This window comes from Leucopleurus acutus (assembly GCF_964270905.1).
Source record: "Leucopleurus acutus genome assembly, chromosome: 7".
In the NCBI taxonomy this organism is placed as follows: Eukaryota; Metazoa; Chordata; class Mammalia; order Artiodactyla; family Delphinidae; genus Leucopleurus; species Leucopleurus acutus.
Genome location: NC_139150.1, coordinates 100,978,627 through 101,005,938, shown reverse-complemented (window position 1 = coordinate 101,005,938; position 27,312 = coordinate 100,978,627). Strand labels below are relative to the sequence as shown.

General features: G+C 46.3%; 2 protein-coding genes across 3 annotated transcripts in view; both read left to right on the top strand.

Moving 5' to 3' along the window:
• Positions 1 to 13,352, top strand: part of LOC309963928 (tumor necrosis factor receptor superfamily member 10A-like) — a 33,235-nt gene extending 19,883 nt beyond the window's left edge. Inside the window, exons 2-10 of one of the 2 annotated variants that reach the window (XM_082842471.1) lie at positions 5,812 to 5,917; positions 6,733 to 6,846; positions 7,564 to 7,675; positions 8,502 to 8,575; positions 8,663 to 8,758; positions 9,282 to 9,313; positions 9,777 to 9,953; positions 11,642 to 11,717; positions 12,905 to 13,352. In XM_082842471.1, coding sequence (XP_082698597.1) covers positions 5,812 to 5,917; positions 6,733 to 6,846; positions 7,564 to 7,675; positions 8,502 to 8,575; positions 8,663 to 8,758; positions 9,282 to 9,313; positions 9,777 to 9,953; positions 11,642 to 11,717; positions 12,905 to 13,218 — 1,101 coding nt within the window. In that variant the 3' untranslated portion in view covers positions 13,219 to 13,352. Of the gene's footprint in view, positions 1 to 5,811; positions 5,918 to 6,732; positions 6,847 to 7,563; positions 7,676 to 8,501; positions 8,759 to 9,281; positions 9,314 to 9,776; positions 9,954 to 11,641; positions 11,718 to 12,904 lie in introns of both variants that reach the window. The other variant, XM_082842470.1, reaches the window with a different exon arrangement.
• ENTPD4 (ectonucleoside triphosphate diphosphohydrolase 4) overlaps positions 1 to 27,312 on the top strand; it is a 424,151-nt gene that overhangs the window by 238,701 nt on the left and 158,138 nt on the right. The gene's annotated exons all lie outside the window — the stretch shown is intronic.

The following is a 27,312-nucleotide window of genomic DNA, read 5'->3' as shown; positions in this document are numbered from 1 at the left end:
AGAAATGGGTGAAGAGAGTCAAAAGGCAAAAAGAAAAGAAAAAAGGACTGTATGCAAACGGAGAGTTAAGAGACTCAGAGACAGCTCCATGACTGTGGGCTTTTGCACAGGGGCTGGGGAGGATTTCCTCTGGCTGGTTGGAATGTCTCTTGCTTCCTCTTCGTTCTCAGTGCCATGGTAGGTGACGAGGCTGGGGGGTACCCAAGACCTCCACCAGCCTGAGTCATCAGTTCCATCCAGTCTGCCTTGGATTCTCTCTGGCAGCTCCCCTCCCCAGGACCAGCTTAGACTCCCCTTCCTCTAGTTGGACTGTTACTAGAAGACCTGCCTCAGGCCACCGGGGTCAAGGGGCAGTGTGTAAAATATTTTAAAAATGTTTTTAATTAAAAAAAACTTTCCTCAAGTCACACAGGGATTTATTGACTCAGGGATGATTAGAACCCAGAGGTCTCCAGTGGACATGTTGGTATTCTGGTCTGCAATTAAAAAAAAGAAAAAAAAAAAAATCAAATATAGGGTCTGGTTGGGGGCATTGCTGTGACAAACAGCTAATACAGAAGCACTTCCCTACGAGGCTTCTGGGCCCTCACCAGGCTTCTGAGGGGGCAGCTTCCAGAACACCTCCCAGTTGTGGTCCCCCCCCACTTCACCCCACCACTACCACCATGCAGCAAAGGACAGGGACCCTTGTTCCCAATCTGCAACATCCTAATAGGAAGTAGACCTGTGGAGCAAAATGATGAAGGAAAGAAAGGAAAGGCATAGAGGGAAGAGGAGGATGACTTACTCTGCTTTGAACCAGGCTCACCGGGAATAGATTATTCCTTTCAGTGGAAGAGGTTTTCATAATAAAGGTTCCTTTCTCTTTATTTTGCATCATTATATCTGAAAGGTGCCGTAACAGACTTTGATGGAACTTTAAAATTTTTTTTTAACAAAGTATTTGTACCTGCATTGTGTTGTAAATGCTCACACCCCCCTAGGATAGAGGGCCCAGCACCAGTGAAGAATGGGGGACAGACTCGGGCTTGGGAACAGCACCATGGAGTCCATGGCAAGAGCCCGCAGATATCAGAGGCCCAGACACTGGAGGGTGAGGGAGAGGGTAGAGGAAGATGCTGGGAACCCTGAGGGGGTATTCACCAGGGTCCACATGTTCTATCAGGTACAACTTCAGGTTTATAAAACAAACGTGATGAAAGTAAATTTATACAGCCATGCTAATGATAATTAAGGTCCTTAAAAAGTAGAGTTCACAACAGGAAAATATAGTGTGTATCCTTTGCCTTTAAATAAATACTTATTTGTAATTCGATAGTAAATTGATCATTAACATTAATTACGTGAATAGGCCCAGGGCAAAAAATCCCACCAGGTCTCTCTCATTCTCTAAGCACTTAAATCTCAGAAAGTGCAAGTGAGTCTGGCAGTCTACTCATTTTTCTAACAATTCAAGGTTTCTTAGTTCACACCCCTACAATACGTGCAGGGCATCCACTCTGTGCCAAGCGGGGCTGGAGGCGCTCCGCAGACTCTCGCGGGGGGGGGGGGGTCTACTTCTTGGGAGTCCTTGTTCTCTGGCCTCCTTGGGGCCCTGGTCAATGGAAGGGGGGCGGGGAGGAGCAGAAGCTGAGAGTGGGCAGAAGGCGGTAGTCAGAAGATAGGTGGTTCAGGATTTATGAACGGGTGGGGCATTTGCCCTGCAAAGGGGCAGGGTCAGGACCCGCCTTGAACGCAGATTCTGAATCTCACAGCCCGGATCACAACAGAGCATGTGGGAGGTGCCCTGTCCCCACCTCCAAAGGCACATCCCCGGGCATCAGCCGCCAAAGCAGGCAGTTTCCTCTTTGAAACAGAGGTGCCGTCAAGGTCGCTGGGCTCCTCTCCTGGGCCACACGCGATTGGCTAAAAGTGGTGAATGTTTACGTCAACTCGACGGAAGGCGTAGCTCATTCGCCCCCGCGGGTGACGCAACCCGAGGATATAAAGCTAGCGTCAGGCTGAATCATTAGACCGTAGAGCCCTGCCCCGCGCATCCGACAGGCGGCAGGGACGATCCCGCGCCCCACGAAGCACACTTTCATTCCTGATGGCTACTCCGCGGCGACCTGGACAGCGAGCGCCCCGCGACCGCACGTGGCAGCGGGCACAGAGCACACAGGCCGCCTCGAGCACCCGGGCAGGGCGCGCCCCCGGTCCCAGGCCTCGGCTGCGGGGCCCCTTGGTTCTCATCTTCTTCGTCCTGGGTGTCCTGCTGTTGGTGAGCTCCCGCCGCGAGTCCCGGCTGCAGATGGCGCGCTCCGTGGCCGGGAAAGGGCGGGGGCGAGGGTGGCGGGACACGGCTGGGCATGTCCCGGCAGCACCCACCCGGGCGAAGCCCAAGTACAGGGGGTGAGGGGGTGGCGGAGTGCGGATCCGGGGCTGGCAACATCTACCTGCGGCCCCGAAAGAGAAGAGCCCGCTCTCCGCCTCCGGGTCTTTGGAGGGTCTGGCCTCCAGATTGGTCCCAGGAGAGCATCAGCGAGTGACAGGACAGATCGCCTTTTCTTTCTCTTCCCCTTTCCTTCCTCCGATCCTCCTCACTCTTTTTCTCTCTCTCTTTTTATTTTGCACTACGTTTAACTTTTAAAACGTGTCCTTTGTAAATCGATTAACCGTGTAGGCCCCTGCCTTCCCCCACCACTGCCTTAAGCACCTTTGAATTTCCTTTTCCCTGAAAGGGGAGCAACCCTTAACGTTGCTTGCTGTTTGTTGCAATTTATGGGTGCTGTGTAGAAACCATCAATCAACCCACAGTTGGGACCAGATTCTCACCACTTCTTTAGGAGGCGAGCTGGAGGCTCTGGGGGCGATTTACCACTATCAGTGTGCATCCTAAAGAAACTCACTATGGAAAAAAATGTGCCTCCTTCCACTGCTTTCTCCGGTTGTTTGAAGCTCTTTTCGAAGTTTCTTATATGTTCACAGGAAAAAAAAAAAAAAAAATTAAGGGCCTAACAAGGTTACAGGAATCATGAAAATGTGTACTTTTCATTGTACAAATTAGTACTAAAAATCAGAAAAGAAATAGCGTTTTGTATTCACAAAAAAATATAGACTTAGTTTTTAAAATTATCAGTTTATCATAGGTAGGATTCATGTTGAACACGGCTTGATGAATAGCTCTGGGTGCCTGTACGCACTGTCAAGTATCCGTGTAGCCATGTGCATTGTCCGTTAGGTAGCTCCTTAGAAGTGGAACTGCTGTCAGCAGGTTAGATAATTTTACACTTTTGTTTAGATAAGGATAAACTGGCCTCCAAAAGAAGGCTGGACGATTTTACCTCACACCGAGAGTCCACAAGTGTGCCTGTTTCCCTACCCCTTTGCCACATTAAACTTTAATTCTTTGCTAGTCTAAGAAGTAAAAATGGGGCACCACAGTGCTGTGGTTTTGATTCCTCAGTGCCAGTAGAGATTTTCAAAGATCCGTGAGATTTCTGAGACTGGATGACCAGGAGACCCCAGATTAGGCAGCAGGGGAGGGGACAAAAATACAAACAGTAAAAGAACTGACAAAAATCTTACACAAATTCTTTCAGACAACATAAGAGTTCTTCAGTAGATTCTAAGCCCAGCATAACCCTAATAGTGAAACCTGACAAAAACATTTGAAAAGAAGAAAAATATTAATACGTTTCAATATCCTTCCTAAAAACAGAGGCAGAATTCCTTAACAAAACAAATAGTAAACTAAATTCAGGAATATTTAAAGAAGAAAACATGCCATGACCAAGTGGGTTTAGTTACAGGAATGACATCTGAAAATAAGTCAGTGTTTTTCACTATGCTAACACCATGAAGGAGAAAAACTATATGAACAGCTTAACAGATGCAGAAAAAGCATTCGACAACTCTTAACCTCCCTGTCATGCTAAAACCTCTCATTATATCAGGGCAGAAGAGACCTTCCTCCATCTGATGAAGGCCGCTTCCTCTTGGAGTCACATAGGAGATTAGGATAACCTAGAAAGGGGTGTGAAGGAATGTTCTGTAGTCATGCTAATTTCCAGGATCTAGATAGAGGGTTTGGGTTTCCCAAGTGTATGTGTTTTTAAAAACTGTTTGAATGGTACCCTTAAGAATTGTGCATTTCTTTCTTTGTAAATCTTAACACTGAAAAAAACTGTAAAGAAATATGGAGCTCAAGTTACTGACAATGCTGAAGTATTGAGTTGCAGACGTGAATTTCATCATAAAAATAAGACACATAGAATGGACAGAGGGATAGATAAAGAAAGAAATATGGGGCTTCCCTGGTGGCGCAGTGGTTAAGAATCCGCCTGCCAATGCAGGAGACACGGGTTCAAGCCCTGGTCCGGGAAGATCCCACATGCTGTGGAGCAACTAAGCCCGTGCGCCACAACTACTGAGCCTGCGCTCTAGAGCCCGCGAGCCACAACTAGAGAAAGCCTGCGTGCAGCAACGAAGACCCAACGTGGCCAAAAATAAATAAAAATTAAATAAATTAATTTAAAAAAGAAAGAAATATGTGATAAAGCAAATATAGCAAAATGTTAGTTACAGAATCTAGGTGGTGAGTATATGAGAGTTTACCGTACAGATCTTTAAACTTTGTTGGATGCATGAAAATGTTCATAATAAAACATTGAGGGAGAGCGCCTGTGAGAAGAGAACCAGGAAAGAGAGGGGGGAATAGGACTGCGAAGGCAGGGAAAGGAGATTCCACCAACTTGTGGGGAGTCAGAGGAGGCCCAGCCTGGGGAAGGGACGACTTAGAGGACATATGTGGGCTTAGCTGTCCCCAAATACTTGACAGACTTTTCTGTGGAAGAGAGCTGCATTTTATCTTTTTTAGATCCAGGCAGTTGAACTGGGCTCAACGTAAGCTGTTTCCATCTTAACTGTGTTTTTCTTTCTTTCTTTTTTTCCCTTAATTTCACTTTCTATTTTGTCACTCCCAGGTTAAAGCAAAGTTGCAAAGACTATACAACCCCCCCCCTTTTTCCTGTACCATGTGAAAAATAGCTGCTGATATGATAGATCCCATGACTGAAGAATGTATATTTCCTACAAATGAGGACATTCTCCCCCAAAACTACAACACAGCCTTCAACATCAGAACACTAACATCAACACGTTAATCCTCATCAAATCCTCAGACTCCATTCAGATTTTTTCGACTGGCCCCATTGTGTCATTGTTAGCGTGGAGACTCATCTCAAAACTCTGTATTGCTATTTCTTCTTCCTCTATGTGACTCATTACGTGGAACGCTAGCAGCTTCCTTTCCAGGACAGCTTGTCCGGTTAAAGCCAAAAGTTCATTACTCAACTGTGATCCTGTATCCTGATTTTGAAAAAGTGTGTGCACAGTATGACTCATTTGTGAAAATGTGTGTGTGCGCGCACGTACGCGCATGTGAGAAAGAAAGAGCGAGCCTGAGAGTATTACACGTATGGTCAAATAGAAGAAGTAAAGACACAAAATAATGGATGTTTTCTCTAACTGGGGGGATCCCTGTGGTTTCTGTGTGCTTATAAAAAATTTTTCCTTGCCCATGCTTTCTGGAATAAACATATTTTATTTTATTATAAGAGAAAGGAATACCAGGAAAAAAATTTATGTGTAAGTTACTTGGTAGCACAAAAGGCCAGGGGACAAACATGAAAAGAATGAGAGTTTATAGCTGGAAGAAAGGCCCCAGTTCTGTTTCATTTTGCAGGCTGTGGTCAAGGGACTGTGGGATACATCCTGGGAGGGATGAGAGTCTGAAAGCCACTCATGCCTGTCCCTGCTTTGTCTCCACAGATTGCAGCTGCTTCAGCCATGCCCATAAGGCAGGAAAAATTTCACCAGCAATTAGCTTCCCCGCAGGGATGGAAACACAGCCTCTCAGAGAAGTTGTGTCTACCAGGTACATTCTAAGACTGATCTCCAACCCTTACCGCACCCTTATCTTCATGTCCTTCTGGTCTTCTGATTCCTGCAGTTCCCGGCTCTTATTCCACAGGCATTTACTAGAAGTCTTCCGTGTGCCAGGCGCTGTGCTAGTGGAGGGCACGAGGCCCCCGCCCTCCTGGAACACTCCTCCTAGGATGGTACCCAGACAGATGGACAGATATGACAGTCAGAGAGATGAGATAGAAACCGTGAGGATAATTGAGTGATGGGTGGGACAGAGTCGGGGTTGGTGAGGCCTCCTGGGGATGGTGACTTTGGTGCAGAGAGCCAGGTAGAGTGCTCCTAAGAGGACCCCGGGAACTGTCACCCCAGGGGGCAGGGCTGGGCTTGTTTTAGCAAAGCTAGGGGGCAGCTGGGGTGAGTGGAGGGTGGAGAGGTCACCAGGACAGGTGGGAGGAGGCCATAGACCCTGAACACTGTGAAGGGAGCATGAGTTTTATTTTTTTAGTGAGGTATTAAAGTAAGTAAAAATTTCACTGTTTTATATCGATACATGTTGAAATGATACTGTGTTGGATATTGCCTCTTTCTTTTTACTCTTTAATGTGCCAACTGTGAATGTGCTTTTATGCGTGGCTTGTAATATATTCCTGTTGGCAGTACTGGTCTAAGGTATGTGGTAGATGCAGAATCAAAAGATTAAAGCCAGGTCAGGGAGAGTTCTCTGTGTGGATTCCACGGATGGCCGAAAGGGGCAGCGCTGTCCACACTGCCAGCCTCTGGGAATCCTGTGGGGATTTACTCACCAGCTTTTCCCTTCCTTCCCAGGGTTCCATATGGAGGAAGCCAGTGGAGATTGTGTGCCGTGCACGGATAAGGTGGATTATACCAATTATTCAAACACCCTGTCTTCTTGCTTACTCTGTAAGACTTGCAAATCAGGTACAGAACATGTCCCCATGCCTGCAGTTGGGTGATGAGATGGGATTTGAATGGAACGGGAAGTCAGCAACCTGATTTCCAGCCCAGCTAGGTCTTCATCCTACCCTGTCTTAGGTCAGTAAAATAAATGAAAACAGAAATTATTTGTATAACGTATGCCACCTGGTAGGGAAGTCTTCCAGAGCATCAGTTGGAAGGGGGGGAGTAATGTGTCCCGTGACGGAGGGGCTGGTTAGTGACAGCATGGGAGGCCTGGGTGAGTGGGACAGGGCTGGGTTTGAGCTGTGTGGCGAGTCTGGCTCTGGGCCGGGCCCCTGTGAACCCTGTGACTTCTGCTCCGGGATCTCAGCCTCTCTCGTGACCAGCTGGGCCAGGTGTTGGGAAGTCACCAAAGCGGTCCTCTCCATCCAGAGTGTCTCGTATTACACCCTGCCCCACCCCCACCCCAGCACTTGCTCCTGATTTGTGACCTAAAACCTTTTTCTTCCCGATCCTGATGTGATCCGTAATGACGCATGGTCCCTTTCATATGCCTCTATTGGTGACACGTGAACAGTGGCTGTCCTTTGGATGGTCTGTGTGTGTTGCTGCAGAAAATGGCCCCCAAATTACTTCCTGAACTGAGTAGAACTGAGTGGGTGGGGATCTGGGTGGTGAAGAATGGTTGAGAGACACGTGAGGGAAACACACCCCCAAAACCTTATCTTTGGTCTCCAGGGGAAGAAGAGAAAAGTCCGTGCACCTCAACCAAGGACACTGAGTGTCAGTGCAAACCTGGCACTTTCCGTAGAGAAGATGCACCTGAATTCTGCTACAAGTGCAGAACCCGGTGAGACATGGGAGCCTAGGGGGCTCCCAACCCACAGAGACCCCCAGTTTCCTTGTACCCCTTTCTCCGGTTTCCATGCAGCCCCTCCTACCTCCTCAGGGCTCCCTTGTGCCTGTGGGGTCTCCTGAGCATGCAGCAGCCCCCTCCTCATTCCTCTGAGTGTCCTTCCCCAGGGCCCCCTTCCCACACCTCCTCAGAAGGAGCCTAGAAAGACAAGTGTCTACCACAGACAGAAGTCATAATGAGGCCATATGTGTGCTCCTTCAAGGTTCCCATAAAACCCGAGCCAACTCAGCTGGCCTCACATCCAGCCCTTGTTCCCCAATAAGATCTGAATCTTTCCTATTTGGGGATGTAGGGGCCAATAGTAATTTGCTCTCCTCTGACGCTCCAGTGCTGGCTGCGATTGGTAGGAAGAGTCAACAGGTGGAGGACAAGAGGATCCTTGTATTAAAGCTTGACTGGAGGATGAGGCTTGGCTTGTGCCCAAACCCTTCTGACCCTTGACTTGGATGAGATGCCCCCTCACATAGGCTTCCCCTGCAGCCCAGGGAGGCCAGTGCAGGCCTTGCAGAGAAGGCCCAGCTCCTGAAGGGGCAGCTCTGAACACTCAGCAGGAGCCCTGGGGGCTGGAGTGCACAAGCCCAGATCCTTCTCCCACCCAGCAAGGGGCAGTGAGGGGACCCAGCCCTGCAGACAGGAGAAGCCCGTCCCTCCTGCACTGTCTTGTCAGGGTACCCCAGGTGGGAGTTTTCTCTCTCTTTCTCCTCATCTGGCCAGCTTTCCCTGACGATCCCCTCCATGTCCTCCCTGTGTCTGTACCCAGGTGCCCTGATGGGATGGTCGTGGCCACGCCCTGTAGCCCCTTCAGCGACCTCACATGTGTGGACCGAAAATCAGGTACCCAGGCCAGTGGGGAGGCCTCAGTTCCTGGTGAGACAGTGACCATGCGCCCAAGACTGCCCACCACTCCCTCTTCCTCCTCAGACACTTCACAGCTGGTGATCACAGTTGTAGCTGTAATTACAGCTGTCTGTTTCCTGCTGGGGATCGCATATGTTTTCCGGCGGTTCTGCATTCAAGGTGAGGTTCTGGGAGGGAAGGGGGAGGTGCTGGCCCCCTCTTCCATCTCCCCAGTCCTCCTGGCTTGGCTCTGATCTTGTTCCCCGGGATCCCCCTCCACCTCCCACCTCACCTGCTCCTACGAAGCCGGGATCGCATGAGTCCCCCATCTCAGCTGACGGTCCCCTCTTCCCCCTGGCCAAGTATGGTGGGCAGGGAGCAGGGTCAGTTCTTAATGTCTTTAGGACCCCCAGCCAGGGCAGAGAGGTGGTCAGCACCTTGACTGGGTGACAAGAGTCAGGGGAGAGGGTCGTTCAGCAGAACCCCACAGAGATTTTACATGGGTTTCATTTTCCCCCTTCTCTTCTCCCTCCCCGAGGGTTCTCCAGGTTTGGAATGGCCCGTTCCCTGTCACCAGGCCCGGGGCTCCTTGTTCAGTGTCTGAGCCCCCAGCCCACACCCTGTCCCTGGCACTGTCCCTGGGGAGGGAGGTGCTGCAAGAGGGCGTTCCCCACGGCTCAGGCGGATGCCTCTTCTCTTCTAGGTGGTGGTGTGGACCCTAAGTGCATGGACAAAGTGAGTTGGTTTCTCCAGGACCTGGTGGCATCAGGCCCTCAGTAACTGCTTGGCCCTGGGTGGACACGGTCCCCAATTTGTCCTATGCTGTTGTCCCTGGCTCTCTCAAGTGGCCTGAGGGCTCTGGGCTGACTGTAGGAGAGCAACTGGCCTGTTGAGAGCAGCTCTAAGGCTGGCTGGCAGTGCTAGCCCTGTCCCTCTTACTGCTTGTGAGACGCCCTCACCCCATAACCCTGGATGCACCCTGGGGCATGGAGGGTGTCAGGAAGGGGTGCTGAAACCCCCCTTAGCACAGCACTAGGGTCCAGGTGCCATCAGCAGAGCCCTGGATGTGTTGAGTCTGTGCCCACCTAGGGGGACACAGCATGGGAGTAGGTGGGGAGGCAGAGCCCACAATGTCCCCCGCAGACACTACATGGATCTGTGGGTATGGATTCCTGAGTCAGCTCTTTGCCTTCCCAAGGTCCTCTTCTGGCGCTCACATCCCTTAAGAGGTTCTGGGGCTCTGGACAATGCCCACAACAATACGCTGATCAACAGAGATTCGCTGATTGAGCTGGTCCCTGAGCAGGAGGCAGAAGAGCAGGTGAAGCCGACAGACGCCACGGCCCAGTCCCAGGGGGAAGCAAAGCGTCTGCTGGTGAGTGTGGTGCCCTGGCCCTTTGCTTGCCCAGGACTGCGGTAGAAACAGGGAAGGGCCGATGCTGGTCAGGTCTCCTGTCCCATGGGGAAGTGGTGATGGAGGGAGATCATGGTCATGGAGGGGAAGGGAGCCCACCCCCTGCTATGGTCGACTGGCAGCTCTGATGCTACTTATCATCTGTCTTGTTCTCACCACGTTCCTGGTGTCTAGAACAGCCAGAGTGGTCCCTCCCATGATTGTTCAGTGATGGAATTAAAGCTACGTGATATTTTTCTGTGTGATTGTTACATGCTTTTAAGCCATTCCTCATCACGTTAGGAATTTCACATTTATTTCAAAATTATTATTAAGTTGAATCTATTTGAAAATTACTATTTGTCTCAATGAATAGACATATTTGTGGGGTGGCTTCCTAGTAGAAGTAGAATCTCTTTGTCAACGTATAGAAGCATTCTTCACTGTACACACACACACAGACGTTTGGGGTCATATCATTTCAATAGTTTTGATATGACATTAATATATTTCTTTTTTGGTAACAAGCAAAAAACTGACTTAAAAAGTCCTTCATCAAACAGAAGATAAAATTCTCTAATTTCTTAGGTAGGCTTTTAATTTATTTTATTTAATTTATTTTTTTGGCTGTGTTGGGTCTTCGTTTTTGTGCAAGGGCTTTCTCTAGTTGTGGCAAACGGGGGCCACTCTTCATCGTGGTGCGTGGGCCTACCAGGGAAGCCCAGGTAGGCTTTTTTAAAATGATGTGATTGGTAGCATAGAGCTTATAAGCTAAATGGAGGGACTTCCCTGGTGGCGTAGTGGTTAAGAATCCGCCTGCCAATGCAGGGGACACGGGTTCGAGCCCTGGTCCAGGAAGATCCCACGTGCCATGGAGCAACTAAGCCTGTGCGCCACTACTGAGCCTGCGCTCTAGAGCCCACGAGCCTCAACTACTGAGCCCACGTGCCACAACTACTGAAGCCTGCACACCTAGAGCCTGTGCTCTGCAGCAAGAGAAGCAACTGGAGAAAGCCCACATGCAGCAATGAAGACCCAACACAGCCAAAAATAAATAAAATTAAAAAAAAAAGTTAAATGGAATTTATTTTGTGATAAATAAGATATGAGGAGCTCCCTGAATTGTTCTGAGTTACCATCTCATTCCTTATACTCGATTTAGCTGCTAATTTTTTGAGTATTACCTTAATTTATAAATTAATCTAGGAAGAACTGAGATCTTTTAGATATTCTGTATTTTTCTTATGAAGAGAGGTAGCATTTTCAAGTCAAGGGTTTTATAATACCTCAAATAGATGTGTGTTTTTCTTTGGTAAATTTCTCATTTCTTGTTGAGGCTGTGTCTTTGTACTACAAGTGTTCTGTAACCTTATAAGTTTATCTGACTCTTGTAATTCTTTATATAATTTATTATCTGCTACAATTTTTAACATTCATCCATCCATACATTCACATTTAAGTATTGTTGCTAAACCATTAGAGTTTTGTAAGAATACAATCATATATCAAATAATGACTATTCTGTCTTCTCCCTTCAAATATCCTACATTGTGTTTTTGTTTCACTTATGGCTGCATATGCCAGAATTTCAGAACAATGTTTGCTAGGCTCAGTTCTGGAACCCAGGACCCCTGATTAAGACCAAGGCTGTTCTCCACTGTGTTTTACAGGAACCAACAGAAGACGAAGCATCTCACACGAGAAGAAGGCTGCTGGTTCCAGCAAACGGTGCAGACCCCACTAAAAGTGAGTGCTTTCCCCGGGCACTGGGGCAGGAGTGGAGGGAGGAGGGACAGTGCCCTAACTGCCGTCCCCATAGCTGTTAGGGCAACTCAGAGCAGGGATGGCTTGTCACTGGACCTTCGGGACTCTAATTCCCTCTCTGCCCCCTCTTCTTCTCCCCACCCTGCACCCCTCTGTCCCCTAACAGTGTCCCCTAACACCTCCCTGTCCTTCCCTGCCCCCCATCCTCCCTCCTCCCCTGTTGCTCAGGGCCAGGTTGGCCCACCCTGAGGCATCTAAGGGGCTGTGCCGTCCAGCAGGGCACCCAGGGGCCGCAGGAGCCTGTGGAGCATCTGACCTGTGGCCAAATCTGATGAGCTGTAGTGTAACTCGATACTGTATTGCAAAGAACTGGTAGGAAAAAGGACTGTAATATGTCTCATTAACAGTTTGTTGTATACTGATTACATGCTGAAATGAAAATTTTTAGCATATATTGAGTTAGTACCCTCTTTTATGAAAATTAGTTACTACTTGTTACTTTTTACGTTTTTCAGTGTAGCCGTTAGAAAATATAAATTTGTATCGGGGCCCGCCTTATGCACCTATGGGCGGTGGTGTGCACTGCACTTCACGCACGTCTCACTGAATCCCCAGTACAGTCCCGTGAGGTGGGTGGTGCTTGCTCCATTTTATGGGTTAAATTCTTGCTCCGAGTCTGTCCCCATCTCCTCTGCCACAGTGTCAGTCAGCGAGGCCGAGCTGGGTGTGAGGCCAGAGACCGTCCTCCCTCCAGGCCCTTGCTCTGTCCCCACTGCAGAGGTGGCAGCCAGGGGACCTCACTCTCGTGAGCACGGCAGGTGTCCTCCTCTGAGGTCTGTTGCACCGCTGTGTCCCGCCCTCTGTCTCCTACCACAGACTGCCTTCTCCCTCCATGACGTCCATCTCCCCTCCCTGGTGGGCCCTCATCCGCCCTTAGGGCAGGACTCTCTGGAGACCTGGACTCCCTGCAGTGCCTTGGGCACAGGTGAGGCCCATGCAGTGTGGCCTGATTCTCTGCTGATGGGAAGCATGTCAGGGACGCAGAGCAGCAGGTTCACCAGAAGGGGTCACTCCTCAGGTCCCACCCTGGGGTCTAGGCCTGACTGAGGGTCCTCTGCCCTTTCTGAAGCCTGTCCCAACTCTGTCTCTGTGACTTTCCCCGAACTTAGGCCTGAAGCTGTTCTTTGATTACTTTGCAACCATCGTGCCGTGTGACTCCTGGGATTTGCTCATGAGGCAGTTGGGCCTCACGCAAAATGAGATCCTTCTGGTCAGAGAAGGGGTCCGGGTCCCTCGGGATGCCTTGTATGAAATGCTGGATACTTGGGTCAGCAACAAGGGACGGGAGGCCTCAGTCAACACCCTGCTGGACGCCTTGGAAACGCTGGGGCAAAGATTGGCAAAGGAGACAATTCAGGACCACCTGCTGGACTCGGGAAAGTATGTCTATGAAGATGGTGAAGCAGGCTCTGCTGTGTCCTGAGTGTTTGAGGACCTCAGCCTTTCAGTTGAAGACACTTTTTTATCAAAAGACTTGCACTTTTCATTTGTATTTGTTATTTGTATTTGTCATTCATGTTGATATGTATGCATTTAATGATGTGTAACATAATACACATCATTAAAGTGCAAACATATTGTGAATCTTCGTACTTCTATGTTTATATATATATATTTATATAAGTGTAAAAAAATTTTGCAAATATACTTTCTAGGTTGTTTATGTGGGTTACCTGGATGAGAGCTGGGAATCAAAAACAATTAGAAATACAAAAGGAGGAAATTCCCTGGCAGTTCAGTGGTTAGGACTCTGCGTTTTCACTGCTGAGGTCCCAGGTTCAATCCCTGGTCGGGGAATTAAGATACCAAAAGCTGCGAGGCAAAAAAAACAAAGCAACAACAACAAAAAGCACAAAAGAACAAACACAAAACAACAACAACAACAAAAAAAGCAAAAAAAAAAAAAAAAAAGGAAAGGAGAAAAAGCCCACTGTGGGGAGAGCACTGATAGCATCTTCTCCCTCAAAGGAAGTTTGGTCACTTTTGGATGCCTGGTGACTTCTCCAGGGCCCACTTTAAACATGTCAATTTTATAGCTGTGTGAATAGTTACATTTTTTATAGGTAGGAGTTTACAGCTGAGCAGAGAGTGAGGAGAAGTGGCATCCACGTGCAGCCCTGCATCTGGGGTCCGTGAACTGGGCTGTGGTGCCTGGGCCTCCTCCTGTTCACCTGAATTGGCTATATAAAGGATCTCATGGCCTTCTGCGGAAGAGACTCACACAAAACTACCAGCTCTTAAATACTGTGAGAATTGACCTAAAATGGCTGCTATATTAAGGTTTGGTCCTTTTATTGCTTTTTAAAAATATCTTTCTGCCATTAAACCCTTCTCCATAGTGTTCCAACTGCTGCAGGATAATTTAATGGTGGAAGCAATTCTCAGGGGTTTTTGGTCTATTCCATCTCAAAGCTTTGTGTGTTGTCTTCCCTAAGGTTGATGTGGCTAATGTGGCCAAACCTGGAACTGCCTGAATCTAGGCACATCAGGATATAGCATGTGGAGTCCACTTGAGTTTCTAGAAGGGCCGACCCTGTGGTCTTGGTGCTATATGCCCCTGGCCCTGATGTCCCTCCCTTTTCTGGAAGTCAGGTGTTTCCTGCCTTTGCTGTTCCTTCTGTGCAGGACACTTTGCCTTCATCTTCAGTGGGAAATATAAATGGATTCTTGTCAGTCAGGTATTGGGTCACTTGTCCCTTTCTCAGAAGACTTCCTTGAGTGCCAATCTAAAGTATTAGCCTTGCCAGTGTCTGTCAGCTATATTCACTTGTTCGCATGTTTATTGTGTATTTTACCAATGAGAATCTTTAAGAAATGTGAACTTGCATCCTGTTTAGCTTTATGCCAGTGCAAATATGATACTTTTGAAGTTTTACTTGAAAATTGGATGTCCAAGTCTCTTCTCAATGAGAGGACCCCTTCTTGAAGATTTTGTTAGAAACATCAAGCAATACAAGAAATATCATTAGGTATAAAATACTCATGTGTTTATGAATTTGTGACCAAATTATGCAATGTTATATTTAAAATTTTATAATTTTATATAAATATGCATTTTTATGAATTCGTGACCAAATTAAATATGCAATTTTATATAATTTTATGTGTGTTTTTCTCCTCCATCCTCCTGTCCTCCTGTAGAACAGTGCTGAGTGACACAGGTACAGGGGTGTGTGTTCTTGCTGTGTGACCCGCTCCATCCTTCTCCCTTTTATGCCTCGGGCTCAAGCTCGCCCTGCATGGGTGTCTCCTGCTCTGACTCTGGATTTCTGGGCGCCAGGTTCCTGGGGGACTGCAATCCAGCTCCTCCTCCCTGCCCTTCCCCTGGGGGAGGACCCCAGCCTGGCGCGGCTTCCCCACAGCCTCCGCAGGTGATGTCTCTGGGCCACACCTGGGCCTGTTGGGCTCCCTAGAGGTGCAGACTGGCTCTGACAGAGCTGCTGGGAAGTGGAGTGGGGCCCTGCTTGCTGGGGTCATTCTGTGACCCCTCACCTGGGGGCCTCCTGCAACTCCTGGGCCATCTTCCCTTTCTCTCCCCGCTGGCCTTTCTGCATCCTCATCAGTGGGCCCAGTGGCTCAGCCCTGCAACCTCATGGAGCCCCAGTTCCCTTCCCCTGGACCTTAGGGTCTGGCTCTCCCACCCACCAGAGTTCCTGGGAGGCCCCATGGTCCCACCCCTGTCCCCTTCCCCAGAGTGAGGGTGCTGGGTGCAGAGCTGCACACTCCCTTGGGCCCCCCTCCTGCCACTGCCCCTGCCTGTGAGTTACTACATATTACATCAGGATTGGGAAGAAAAATATTTTAGATCACAAATCAGGAGTAAGAGGTGAATTTATAATTACTTTAAAATAAATTCTTGAAAAGAAATTTTGCCTGTATGAGGCCCTTGTATCGAATCATCTGAATTGTCCTTGAACTGGGCAGTCTGATTGGGCCTCCACCTGTTTCTGTGTCTGTCAAAGTTTGACTGGAGCCTGCGGGGTGAGAAGGTGAAGGTGTTAGGGGCGATACTGCATGGTCAACAGGCTTTATTTCACAGTCCACTTGGGATGAACCCGAGCAGTTTTGCAGGATACGTAAAAGCCCGTATTACTAGAAATTACTCTAAAACTTAGTGTTTGAAAAACCACAGCCTTTATTACATCACCATTTCCATGGATCAGGAATCCAGGCCCAGCGTAGTTGGGTTCTCTATTCTGGGTCTCACAAGACGGGCTGCGGTCACTGCAAGAGCTGAGTGGGGAAGGACACGCTTCCAAGCTCACACACAAGGTGGTGGCAGGATTCAGTTCTTGGGGGGCAGTTGGCAGGAGGCTACCCTGGGTCTTTGTGCTGTGCGCCTCTCCATAGGGCTGCACACCACATAGCAGCTTCTTTCATCAGAGCGAGAGAGCAGGGAGAGACTGGGGGGAGTGTCAGGGTGACTGAAGTCACCGTCCTTCTACCCTGATCTTGAAAGAGACGTCCCACTACTTCTGCTGTTCCATTTCTCAATATTTTGTTTGAAACCCTGACAGGTCTGACATCCTACTAGTGAGTCAACAAGTTACCTTGCCACAGTTATATACGGGAGTCCTTGTGTGTCTGTGTAGACCTGGGTAGCATGTATGTATTTGTATCCATGTATCCGTGTGTATATGTATGTATACAAACATACATGCTAGCAGACTATACACACACCATCACGTCGTGCAATTTCTGGATCAAGGATCAGACTGTTTAGTTGCCAAGCAAACTTAGCCCCGGTTACCCAAGCCCCAGGTCCCCATGGAGTGAGGGGGTAGAGGCAGACGTACCTGAGCATGCAGTGGGGTTTATGCCACTGGAGAGGAATCCCATATCATGAAACTCAGAGCTTATACAGATGGTTGACACACCTGCGCCTGCTCTCCTCCTCAGTAAAAAAGATCATATATTTTACTCTGCAATAGAAACAGTCTCTTGGAGGAGAGAAGCCTAGAATGTGAGCACATGCCCCTGACAGGGAGGGGACAGCCCCTAAATCGCTCTAGGGAGGTAGCCAATCTCTACCTTCTAAGGCATATTTACCACTCAAAGAGCCTTTAAACCAAGTAGCCCACAATCGTTGCTCAGAAAGCTTAAACTTTAAGCAAATCTGAAAAATGTCATCATGTCCGTTTTATAAAGGCAAAACAATAGTATGAAAGGCCAGAAATTCATCCCAAGTAGTAAAGAAGATAACCAGCGTGCACACAGCCTCATGGCCTGGATGTTAAACGTTCACTCTGGAATTTCATGAAATACAGATAAACTTCTAAACCCACACTATCTTGAGATTGGACAAATAGAAAACTCATTTTTAAAAATAGATTTCCACAAAAGCGTTAAGTGACTTTTCACCCACCCCTTTCCTGTGTCCTGAGTCATCTTCGCCATTTTTGGATTCCTCATACCCAGGTTTTACCATCTTTCATCACTTGTCTGCTGGTCTTCAGGTTTCCTCGTTCTTCTCTGTCCTTGTGGGCACACCTCATGCTCTCCCTGCTGAATCACTGCAAAACGTCTTTCATTTTGACAGCTCTCTCTCCTCCACTTACTCTTATAATCCTGTAGGAGCTCTGGAATCTTGCTGATCCAAACCACTTCCCAGGATTTCCACCCCTCCCCATGCCTCCCCCTGGAGAGTGTCCAAACAATGTCTTATTAAGTGGCTTTTGCTCCATTCTCTGAGTCGCTGAAACCATTTCCACACGAACGACCATTTTAATCTACCTATCAGCCTAGTTAAATAATCATGGATTATAGAAACATATGCACACCAAAATGTTTCTTGTAGTATTATTCAAATGTCAAAAACTTCAAAATAATTAAAATGTTCCCAATGGGATTCTGGTTAAATTACTGGTGTTAACACTCATGCAGTATGTTAGGGAGTTATTAAAAGTAATACTGTAGCAAAATAATTAATGAAAAAATGTTCAAAATATGTTAAGTGGAAAAAATAAGATTATTAATAGTATTTACATGTGGTGGTTTTAAGACAGGTGCACAAATTCTTTGATATTTTTCTTTCAGAAGAAAAAATATCTGGATGACAGATTATCCAGACAGAAAATTAATAAGGAAACACAAGCTTTAAATGACAGAAAAGACCAGATAGATTTAATTAATATTTATAGGACATTCCATCCAAAAATATCAGATTACATTTTCTTCTCAAGTGCACACGGTACATTCTCCAGGATAGATCACATCTTGGGTCACAAATCAAGCCTCGATAAATTTAAGAAAATTCAAATCGTATCAAGCATCTTTTCCGACCACAACACTATGAGATTAGAAATCAATTACAGGGGAAAAAAACGTAAAAAACACAAACACATGGAGGCTAAACAATACATTACTAAATAACCAACAGATCACAGAAGACATCAAAGAGGAAATAAAAAAATACCTAGAGATAAATTACAGCAAAAGCACGTTGATCCAAAACCTATGGGATGCAGCAAAAGCAGTTCTAACAGGGAATTTTATAGCAATAAAAGCCTACCTCAAGAAATAAGAAAAATCTCCAATAAACAATCTAACCTTACACCTAAAGCAATTAGCGAAAGAAGAACAAAAAACCTTCAAAGTTAGCAGAAGGAAAGAAATCATAAAGATCAGAGCAGAAGTAAATGAAATAGAAACAAAGAAAACAATAGCAAAGATCAATAAAACTAAAAGCAGGTTCTTTGAGAAGATAAACAAAATTGATAAACCTTTAGCCAGACTCATCAAGAAAAAGAGGGAGAGGACTCAAATCAATAAAATTAGAAATGAAAAAGGAGAAGTTACAACGGACACCACAGAAATACAAAGCATCCTAAGAGCAACTCTATGCCAATAAAATAGACAACCTGGAAGAAATGGACAAATTCTTAGAAAGGTATAACCTTCCAAGACTGAATCAGGAAGAAATAGGAACAGACCAATCACAAGTAATGAAGTTGAAACTGTGATTAAAAGTCTTCCAACAAACAAAAGTCCAGGCCCAGATGGCTTCACAGGTGAATTCTATCAAACATTTAGAGAAGAGCTAACACCCATGCTTCTCAAACTCTTCCAAAGAATTGTAGAGGAAGGAACACTCCCCAACTCATTCTATGAGGCCACCATCACCCTGATACCAAAACCAGACAAAGATGTTACAAAAAATGTAAATTACAGACCTATATCACTGATGAATATAGATGCAAAACTCCTCAACAAAATACTAGCAAACACAATACAACAACACATTAAAAGGATCATACACCATGATCAAGTGGGATTTATCCCAGGGATGCAAGGATTCTTCAATATATGCAAATCAATCAATGTGATACACCATATTAACAAATGGAAGAAAAAAACCCATATGATCATCTCAATAGATGAAGAAAAACTTTTGACAAAATTCAACACCCATTTATGATAAAAACTCTCCAGAAAGTGGGCATAGAGGGAACCTACTTCAACGTAATAAAGGCCATATATGACAAACCCACAGCAAACATCATTCTCAGTGGTAAAAAACTGGAAGCATTTCCTCTAAGATCAGGAACAAGACAAGGATGTCCATTCTAGCCACTATTATTCAACATAGTTTTGGAAGTCCTAGCCATGGAAATCAGAGAAGAAAAAGTAATGAAGGAATACAAATTGGAAAAGAAGTAAAACTGTCACTGTTTGCAGATGACATGATACTATACATAGAGAATCTTAAAGATGCCACCAGAAAATAACTAGACTAATCTATGAATTTGGCAAAGGTGCAGGATACAAAATTAATGCACAGAACTGTCTTGCATTCCTATACACTAACAACGAAAGATTAGAAAGAGAAATTAGGAAACAATCCCATTCACCACTGCAACAGAAAGAATAAAATACCTAGGAATAAACCTACCTAAGGAAGTAAAAGACCTGTATGCAGAAAACTATAAGACACTGATGAAAGAAATCAAAGATGACACAGAGAGATGGAGAGATATACCATGTTCTTGGGTGGAAGAATCAATATTGTGAAAATGTCTACACTACACAAAGCAATCTACAGATTCAATGCAATCCGTATCAAATAACCAGTGACATTTTTTACAGAACTTGAACAAAAAATCTTAAAATTTGTATGGAGACACAAAAGACCCTGACTAGCCAAAGCAGTCTTGAGGGGAAAAAACGGAGCTGGAGGAATGACACTCCCTGACTTCAGACTATACTACAAAGCTACAGTAATCAAGACAATATGGTATTGGCACAAAAAGAGAAATATAGATCAATAGAACTGGATAGAAAGCCCAGAGATAAACCCACACACCTATGGTCAACTAACCTATGACAAAGGAGGCAAGGATATACAATGGAGAAAAGACAGTCTCTTCAATAAGTGGTGCTGGGAAAACTGGACAGCTACATGTAAAAGGATGAAATTAGAACACTCCCTAACACCATACACAAAAATAAACTCAAAATGGATTAGAGACCTAAATGTAAGACCAGACACTATAAAGCTCAGAGGAAAACATAGGAAGAACACTCTTTGACACAAATCACAGCAAGATCTTTTCTGACCCACCTCCTAGAGTAATGGAAATAAAAACAAAAATAAACAAATGGGACCTAATGAAACTTAAAAGCTTTTGCAAAGCAAAGGAAACTATAAACAAGATGAAAAGACAACTCTCAGAATGGGAGAAAATATTTGCAAATGAATCAACGGACAAAGGATTAATCTCCAAAATATATAAACAGCTCATGCAGCTCAATATTAAAAAAAACACACAACCCAATCCAAAAATGGGCAGAAGACCTAAAGAGACATTTCCCCAAAGAGGACATACAGATGGCCAGGAAGCACATGAAAAGCTGCTCAACATCACTAGTTATTAGAGAAATGCAAATCAAAACTACAGTGAGGTATCACCTCACACCAGTTAGAATGGGCATCATCCGAAAATCTACAAACAACAAATGCTGGAGAGGGTGTGGCGAGAAGGGAACCCTCTTGCACTGTTGGTGGGAATGTGAATTGATACAGCCACTATGGAGAACAGTATGGAGGTTCCTTAAAAATCTATAAATAGAATTATCATGTGACCCAGCAATCCCACTACTGGGCATATTCCCAGAGAAAACCATAATTCAAAAAGACACATGCACCCCAATGTTCATTGCAGCACTATTTACAATAGCCAGGTCATGGAAGCAACCTAAATGCCCATTGACAGACAAATGGATAAAGAAGATGTGGAATATTACTCAGCCTTAAAAAGGAATGAAATTGGGTCATTTGTAGAGATGTGGATGGATCTAGAGACTGTCATACAGAGTGAAGTAAGTCAGAAAGAGAAAAACAAATACTGTATATTAATGCATATATGTGGATCCTAGAAAAATGGTACAGATGAACTGGTTTGCAGAGCAGAAATAGAGACACAGATGTAGAGAATAAGTGTATGGACACCAAGGGGGGAAAGTGGCGGGGGGGTGTGGGGGTAGTGTGATGAATTGGGAGATTGGGATTGACATATATACACTAATATGTATAAAATGGATAACTAATAAGAACCTGCTGTATATAAATATAAATAAAATAAAATTCAAAAAAAAGGAAAAGAAAATACTGTTCTCTTCAAACCGTAATTTATACCTTCAGTATATTGCGTGTTACTAAGTAAAGTAACTTTACTCATCTTTGCATTGTGAAAGAATACAGATATCTACTCAGTGAATGGATGAGGAAAATCTCTACCTCCATGGCCTTAAAAACTTATATTTTGTCTATATCCACAACTGATATTTTATGTATAACTTAGGACTTCTTAATGTCGTTGAATAAAGTTTTACAGATTACTAAAAAAAATAAAAATAAAAAAGGAACAAAATTGGGTCATTTGTAGAGACGTGGATGGATCTAGAGACTGTCACACAGAGTGAAGTAAGTCAGAATGAAAAAAACAAACATCATATATTAACACGTATGTGTGGAACCTAGAAAAATGGTACAGATGAACCATTAGAGACAGAGATGAACCAAATAGAGACACAGATGTAGAGAACAAACATATGGACACCAAGGGGGGAAAGTGGCGGTGGGGGTGGGGGTGGTGGGATGAATTGGGAGATTGGGATTGACATAGATACACTAATATGTATAAAATGGATGACTAATAAGAATCTGCTGTATAAAAAATAAATAAAATAAAATTCATAAATTAAAAAAAAAGGTACACAGTGCAAAAGAACAGATGGTCAGTGTAAGGCAAGAGATGGAAATTCTAAGAAGGACCCAAAAGAAATGCCAGAGACAAAAAACACTTTAACAAAAATGAAGAATGCCTTCGGTGGACTTATTAGTAGACTGGACATGGCTGAGGAAATAATCTCTGAGCTTCAGGTTACCTCAGTAGAAACCCCCAAACTAAAAAGCAAAGAGAAAAGGACTGAAAAAAACAAAACAAAACAAAACCCAGGAGAGACTATCCAAGAGCAGTGGGATAACTAAAAACTATAACATAAACATAGTGGTAATACCAGGAAGAGAAGAAAGAGAGCAAGGAACAGAAGAAATATTTGAGACTATAATGAATGATGATTTTCCCAAATTATTGTCAGACACCAAGCCACAGATGCAGAAGCTCAGAGTCTACCAAACAGGATAAATGACAAAAACTATACCTAGATAGATCATATTTAAACTACAGAAAATCAAAGTTAAAGAAAAAATCCTGGAAAAAACCAGAGGAGAAAAAACAAAACCTTACCTGTAGGGGAGAGAAGATAAGAATTACAGTTGACATCTAAGAACCCATGCAAGCAAAAGAAGAGTGGAGTGAAATGCTTAATGTGCTCAGAAAAAAACCCCACCAAACTAGAATTCTGTACCCCATAAAATTATCCTTCAAAAGTGAAAGAGAACTAGAGACATTCTGGGACAAACAAAAATGGAGGGAATTTTTTGCCAATAGAATTGTATTGCAAGAAATATTAAGATCTTCAGAGAGAAGGAAAATGATATACTGACTCCAAACACATGCATACACCTAAATCTTAAAGCCCTTTACTCCCTACTCTCTGATTTTGATAATGACTCAGCCAGCTCTCAGGTTAGGAAACCTTTCTCTCTCTTCCAGTGTTCTAGTGACCATCTCTCTCAGATCCATGTCTGCCTCCACTTTCCTCTTTCTCACTGGTGCAACCTAACCATGAGGACACAGGCCAAATACTGCTCGGGCCAAGTCTGAGTTCACACATCTAGTCCACCATCCACTGAGAAAACAATTTTGTCTTTATCAACAATTATCTTAGTGCTGGTTTGATCAGGGCCCACACAGTGAAAACTGGCTCTGGGAGCCTATAACCGGGGCAGTCCCTCAGCATGACATTCACTTGCCTCTGTTCTGTTGCCAAATTGTTGCAGGAGACAGAACGTGGGGCGCGAGAGGATGGTCACATCCCAGGTCTCAGGCAAGTCCCTGGGACGGCTGCCAAGTGTGGGTTCTTGGCTTCAAGCAGGAAAGAATTCAAGAGTGAGCCGTAGTAATGAGAAAGAAGGTTTATTCAGGGAGATACCCACTCCACAGACAGAGTATGGGCCATCTCGGAAGGCAAGAGCGGCACCAGGGTATGGGGTTGTCCGTTTTTACAGGGGTGGGTAATTTCATAGGCTGATACGTGTAAGGAATATTCCAGCTATTTGGGGGAAGGGGTGCGGATTTCTCGGAATTGGGCCACTGCCCACTTTTTGACCTTTATGGTCGGCCTTGGAACTGTCATGGCGCCTGTGGGTGTGTCATTTAGCATGCTGATGTGTTACTCAAGGCCTACTGGACTCGTCCGCCATCTTGGACCTATTTGGTTCTAATCAGTTTCTGTTGTGCCCTCGGGCTATGTCATTCTTTTAAAGGCTGTGCCCTGCCCCCTTCCTGTCTCGAAACCATCGGTCATATTTCCCACCACCCACGTAAATACCCTCTAGAACAGGACAAGAACATCGTACTAGCGTTAGTGCAGGCATCTAAGAACCCATGTACATTCGGGGGAGGCACGTCTGGAGCCTGCTGTGCAGCCCTGTGCAGGGCCTGTGGGGCATCGGGGACAAGGCATGGCCTTTCCTTTCCTCAGGACAGTTCCAGCCACAGGGAGCTGAGGCAGAGACACAGAGACACCCTCCCTCTCCCCCACCACCTCCAAGGTCGCCAAGGTGAAAAGAGCCTGGAGGGGCTGCAAAGCAGAGGTGACAATGCCACGGGTGGCAGGGACACAGGTGGACATGGAGGGGAAAGTCCACACAGACAGGATCACAGATAAGATCAGAGAGATGGGAGGGAGGGGTGAAGTGAGGGAAGAGGAGGCTTCCTATTTTGAGGTCAGCCGTCTCTGCTTGAGGGATGCCGGATGTATCCAAGGTTGGGGGTGTGTGTGTGTGTGTGTGTGTGTGTGTGTGTGTGAGAGAGAGAGAGAGAGAGAGAGAGAGAGAGAGAGAGAGAGAGAGAGAGAGAGAGAACCAAATGTGAGAAGAGAGGAGGCCCTGTGTTCCAGTTCTTGGGCGGCATAAGACTCCATGGACCCTAGCTCTTCCCAGAGATGAGGGTCAGCTGGGAATTTCCTTGTCTTTTTTTTTTTTTTTTGCCTCAAAGCAATGCATGCTTTAGACTCTTCTAGAACCAAATTTGATCCTCACTCTAGCTAGGTTTGTTGGATCAAGAGTCAACTCAAGCAATCTCCTTTATCCCCTCTAGAGCATACAACCCTTAAAACTGCCTTGCTTATCTTAAATTAAGCTGTAATTTGGTAAACTGACATCAGCTTCAGATCTGTCCTCAAGGTCTTCCTGTGGCTTGAGATCTGATTCTGAGGTTTATGACTTCTCTTTAACTGTGTAAAAAGACCACAGCGTGAGAATCCAGGCATCAGGCTTCTCATCCAGGGCCAGACACTAAACAGCTACACGATCCTGGGAAGTCACTTCCTTTCCTCTCCAACCTCACATTTACCCTTATTCAGGTAAATAAGGGTAAATGTGAATAAGGGTAAATATGAGGTTGGAGAGGAAAGGAAGGGACTAAATGACCTCTCAGGGACCCTCCAGTGGTGGCCCTGTGCTGCCTGACTGCACGCCTCAGAGACCAAATGTTCACCTGGAGAGTGGTCAGCAGGGGACCCAGTTCCCAACCTTGGGGCTGCTCACCTGCCCGCCCCTCCACCAAAGAGCTGGGGGACCTCCAGCAGGCCACGTCTACCTATCTTCATCTCACATTGCTCGTCGGACAAGGATAATCAGAGATCTTACCCAGCAGGGCTTTTGTGAGAATTCAACGAGTGTCTATGTGTATAAAGACCGTGGCCCGTGGCAAAAGCTGTATTTCAGTACAAGCTCTCTTTAGTGTAATCATTACTCAGAAAGCTGATTTTAATTAAAAAAAAAAACAAAAAAACCACATCCTCCAATAGTAATATCACAACCCAGGGCCTCACCTCTGTCAGAGGAAATCTATAGAGGAATCACATCACAGGCTCTCTGGAGGTGGGGCGAGGCGAGGGTGATGGGATCTCAGGCCATTTTCTTTTGGTTATTTAGGTCCCTGGTCTCACTTCCTCCACAGACGGTGAGCTCCCAGGAGCAGGGAAACATGGAGTCGTTTGTTTCCTTCCCCCAGGGCCCAGACTTTCCCAGAATGAAGAGCTCTTCAAGTATTGGGTTGACCAAAAAGTTCGTTCAGTTTTAAGTAAAAATGAGACACATTGTTTCATTTTCACCGAGAACTTTATTGAACAACATGTTCATTAACCAAATGAACTTTTTGGCCAACCCAATACTTGGTGGGTGAATAACAGCACCCTCCCCAGGACACAAAGGAGGTGAGCCTAGGGTTGGCCTCAGCATCCTGCCTAAGGACAGTTTCCAGGCTGAAGCTCAGGAAGGGACCCGACAGAGACCCCGTGGCCTCTTAAGGGAGTGAGAGGAGTTCCAGGAGGCTGAATGCAGGGCGAGAACTGGAGAAGAAAAGCTGCCCAGAGAGAGCTCTGGAGACGTGCAGAGGGGCCCATCCAGTGTGTGGGTGAGTGCTCATCTGTGCACGCGCGGGAGGGACCCACCCCCGGCTGAGAAGAGACCGCTAGAAACCAGCAGGCTGACAAGGATCGAGGCTCACCCGGGGCTGGCACTGTTGATGCTGCCATTAACCAGAGTGGACAGACTGCATAATAGGGGTGCTGCCTAGATATCAGTGGTTAACTACTGACTAACCCTTAATACTTAACTGAACTCCAATGACTTAGTAATGAAGTTCTTCTAGCTTAACACTGAAATTGTCTTTATATTTTACTTTTAAAAATAAACATCCCTATTTTCCCCCTCTCCCTCTCAGTTCCTCTCTAGGGACTTCAGACCCAGTACACTTTCCCTCTCTGAGCTATAGTTTCTCATCTGTAAACTGGAATTAGCTCACCTCCCCTAAATGCCCAACATGGTTGTCTAAAGTGTTAGCACACTGGGGTGTTAAGTACAACGTTGACCCTTTCTTCCTTTCCCCCCTTCTCACATATACCTGAAGAGGAACTGGCAGGAGATGCTATTCCCAGGGCAAAATATACCTGCTATTATAAAGATGGTCATGGGCTTCCCTGGTGGCGCAGTGGTTGAGAGTCCGCCTGCCGACGCAGGGGACACGGGTTCGTGCCCCGGTCCGGGAGGATCCCACATGCTGTGGAGCGGCTGGGCCCGTGAGCCATGGCCGCTGAGCCTGCGCGTCCGGAGCCTGTGCTCCGCAACGGGAGAGGCCACAGCAGTGAGAGGCCCGCGTACCGCAAAAAACAGAAACAAAAACAAAAACAAAAACAAACAAACAAACAAAAAGATGGTCAGGCCAGAAATGTATTCCTTCTGAATCTCATTTTCTCTATATTAAACACAGGTTAAAAACCATCCCTATCTCCCTGAGTTGTTAGGAAAATTACACTGAATAACGGATGCCCAATCCCTGGTTGAGTGCAGGATACAGCTGCCCAACGGCACATGCTCCGTGCATGTCACTGGCCCTACTCCTCCAGCCCTGACACAGAAGGTTGGAGCCATGCTTCTCTCCATCCCTGGCTGAGGGGAAGTGGTCCAAGGACAGGGACTGAGGCCTTCTTAGCAGGGGCCGTGGTGACCAGCCACGTGCAGCCTCATGGATGGATACCTTTACCCTTCAAACTGCACCTGTGCAAGGCGCTCACCAGAGGGACAGCTGAGAGCACTTGGGCTCACCAGGCGCGAGGCCCTGCACTGCCATCCCCGACACCATCTGACGCTGGGCTCCTCTGAGTTCCTCCAGGATGCCCCCAGCGCAGCACTCCACCCTGTGATTCAGAAGCTCCTGCCCCACCCCAGGGAGCCCACAGCACAGTGCCAATACATGCAGGTGGCAGCCACTGCGGGGCTGGGGGGTGGGAGACCACGTACCCTGTGGCCCTCCCAGCACCAGCGTGACCGACACCAGCCCTGAGGATGGGATCCGTCCTCCCACACAGCCTCACATAGCGCCCACAC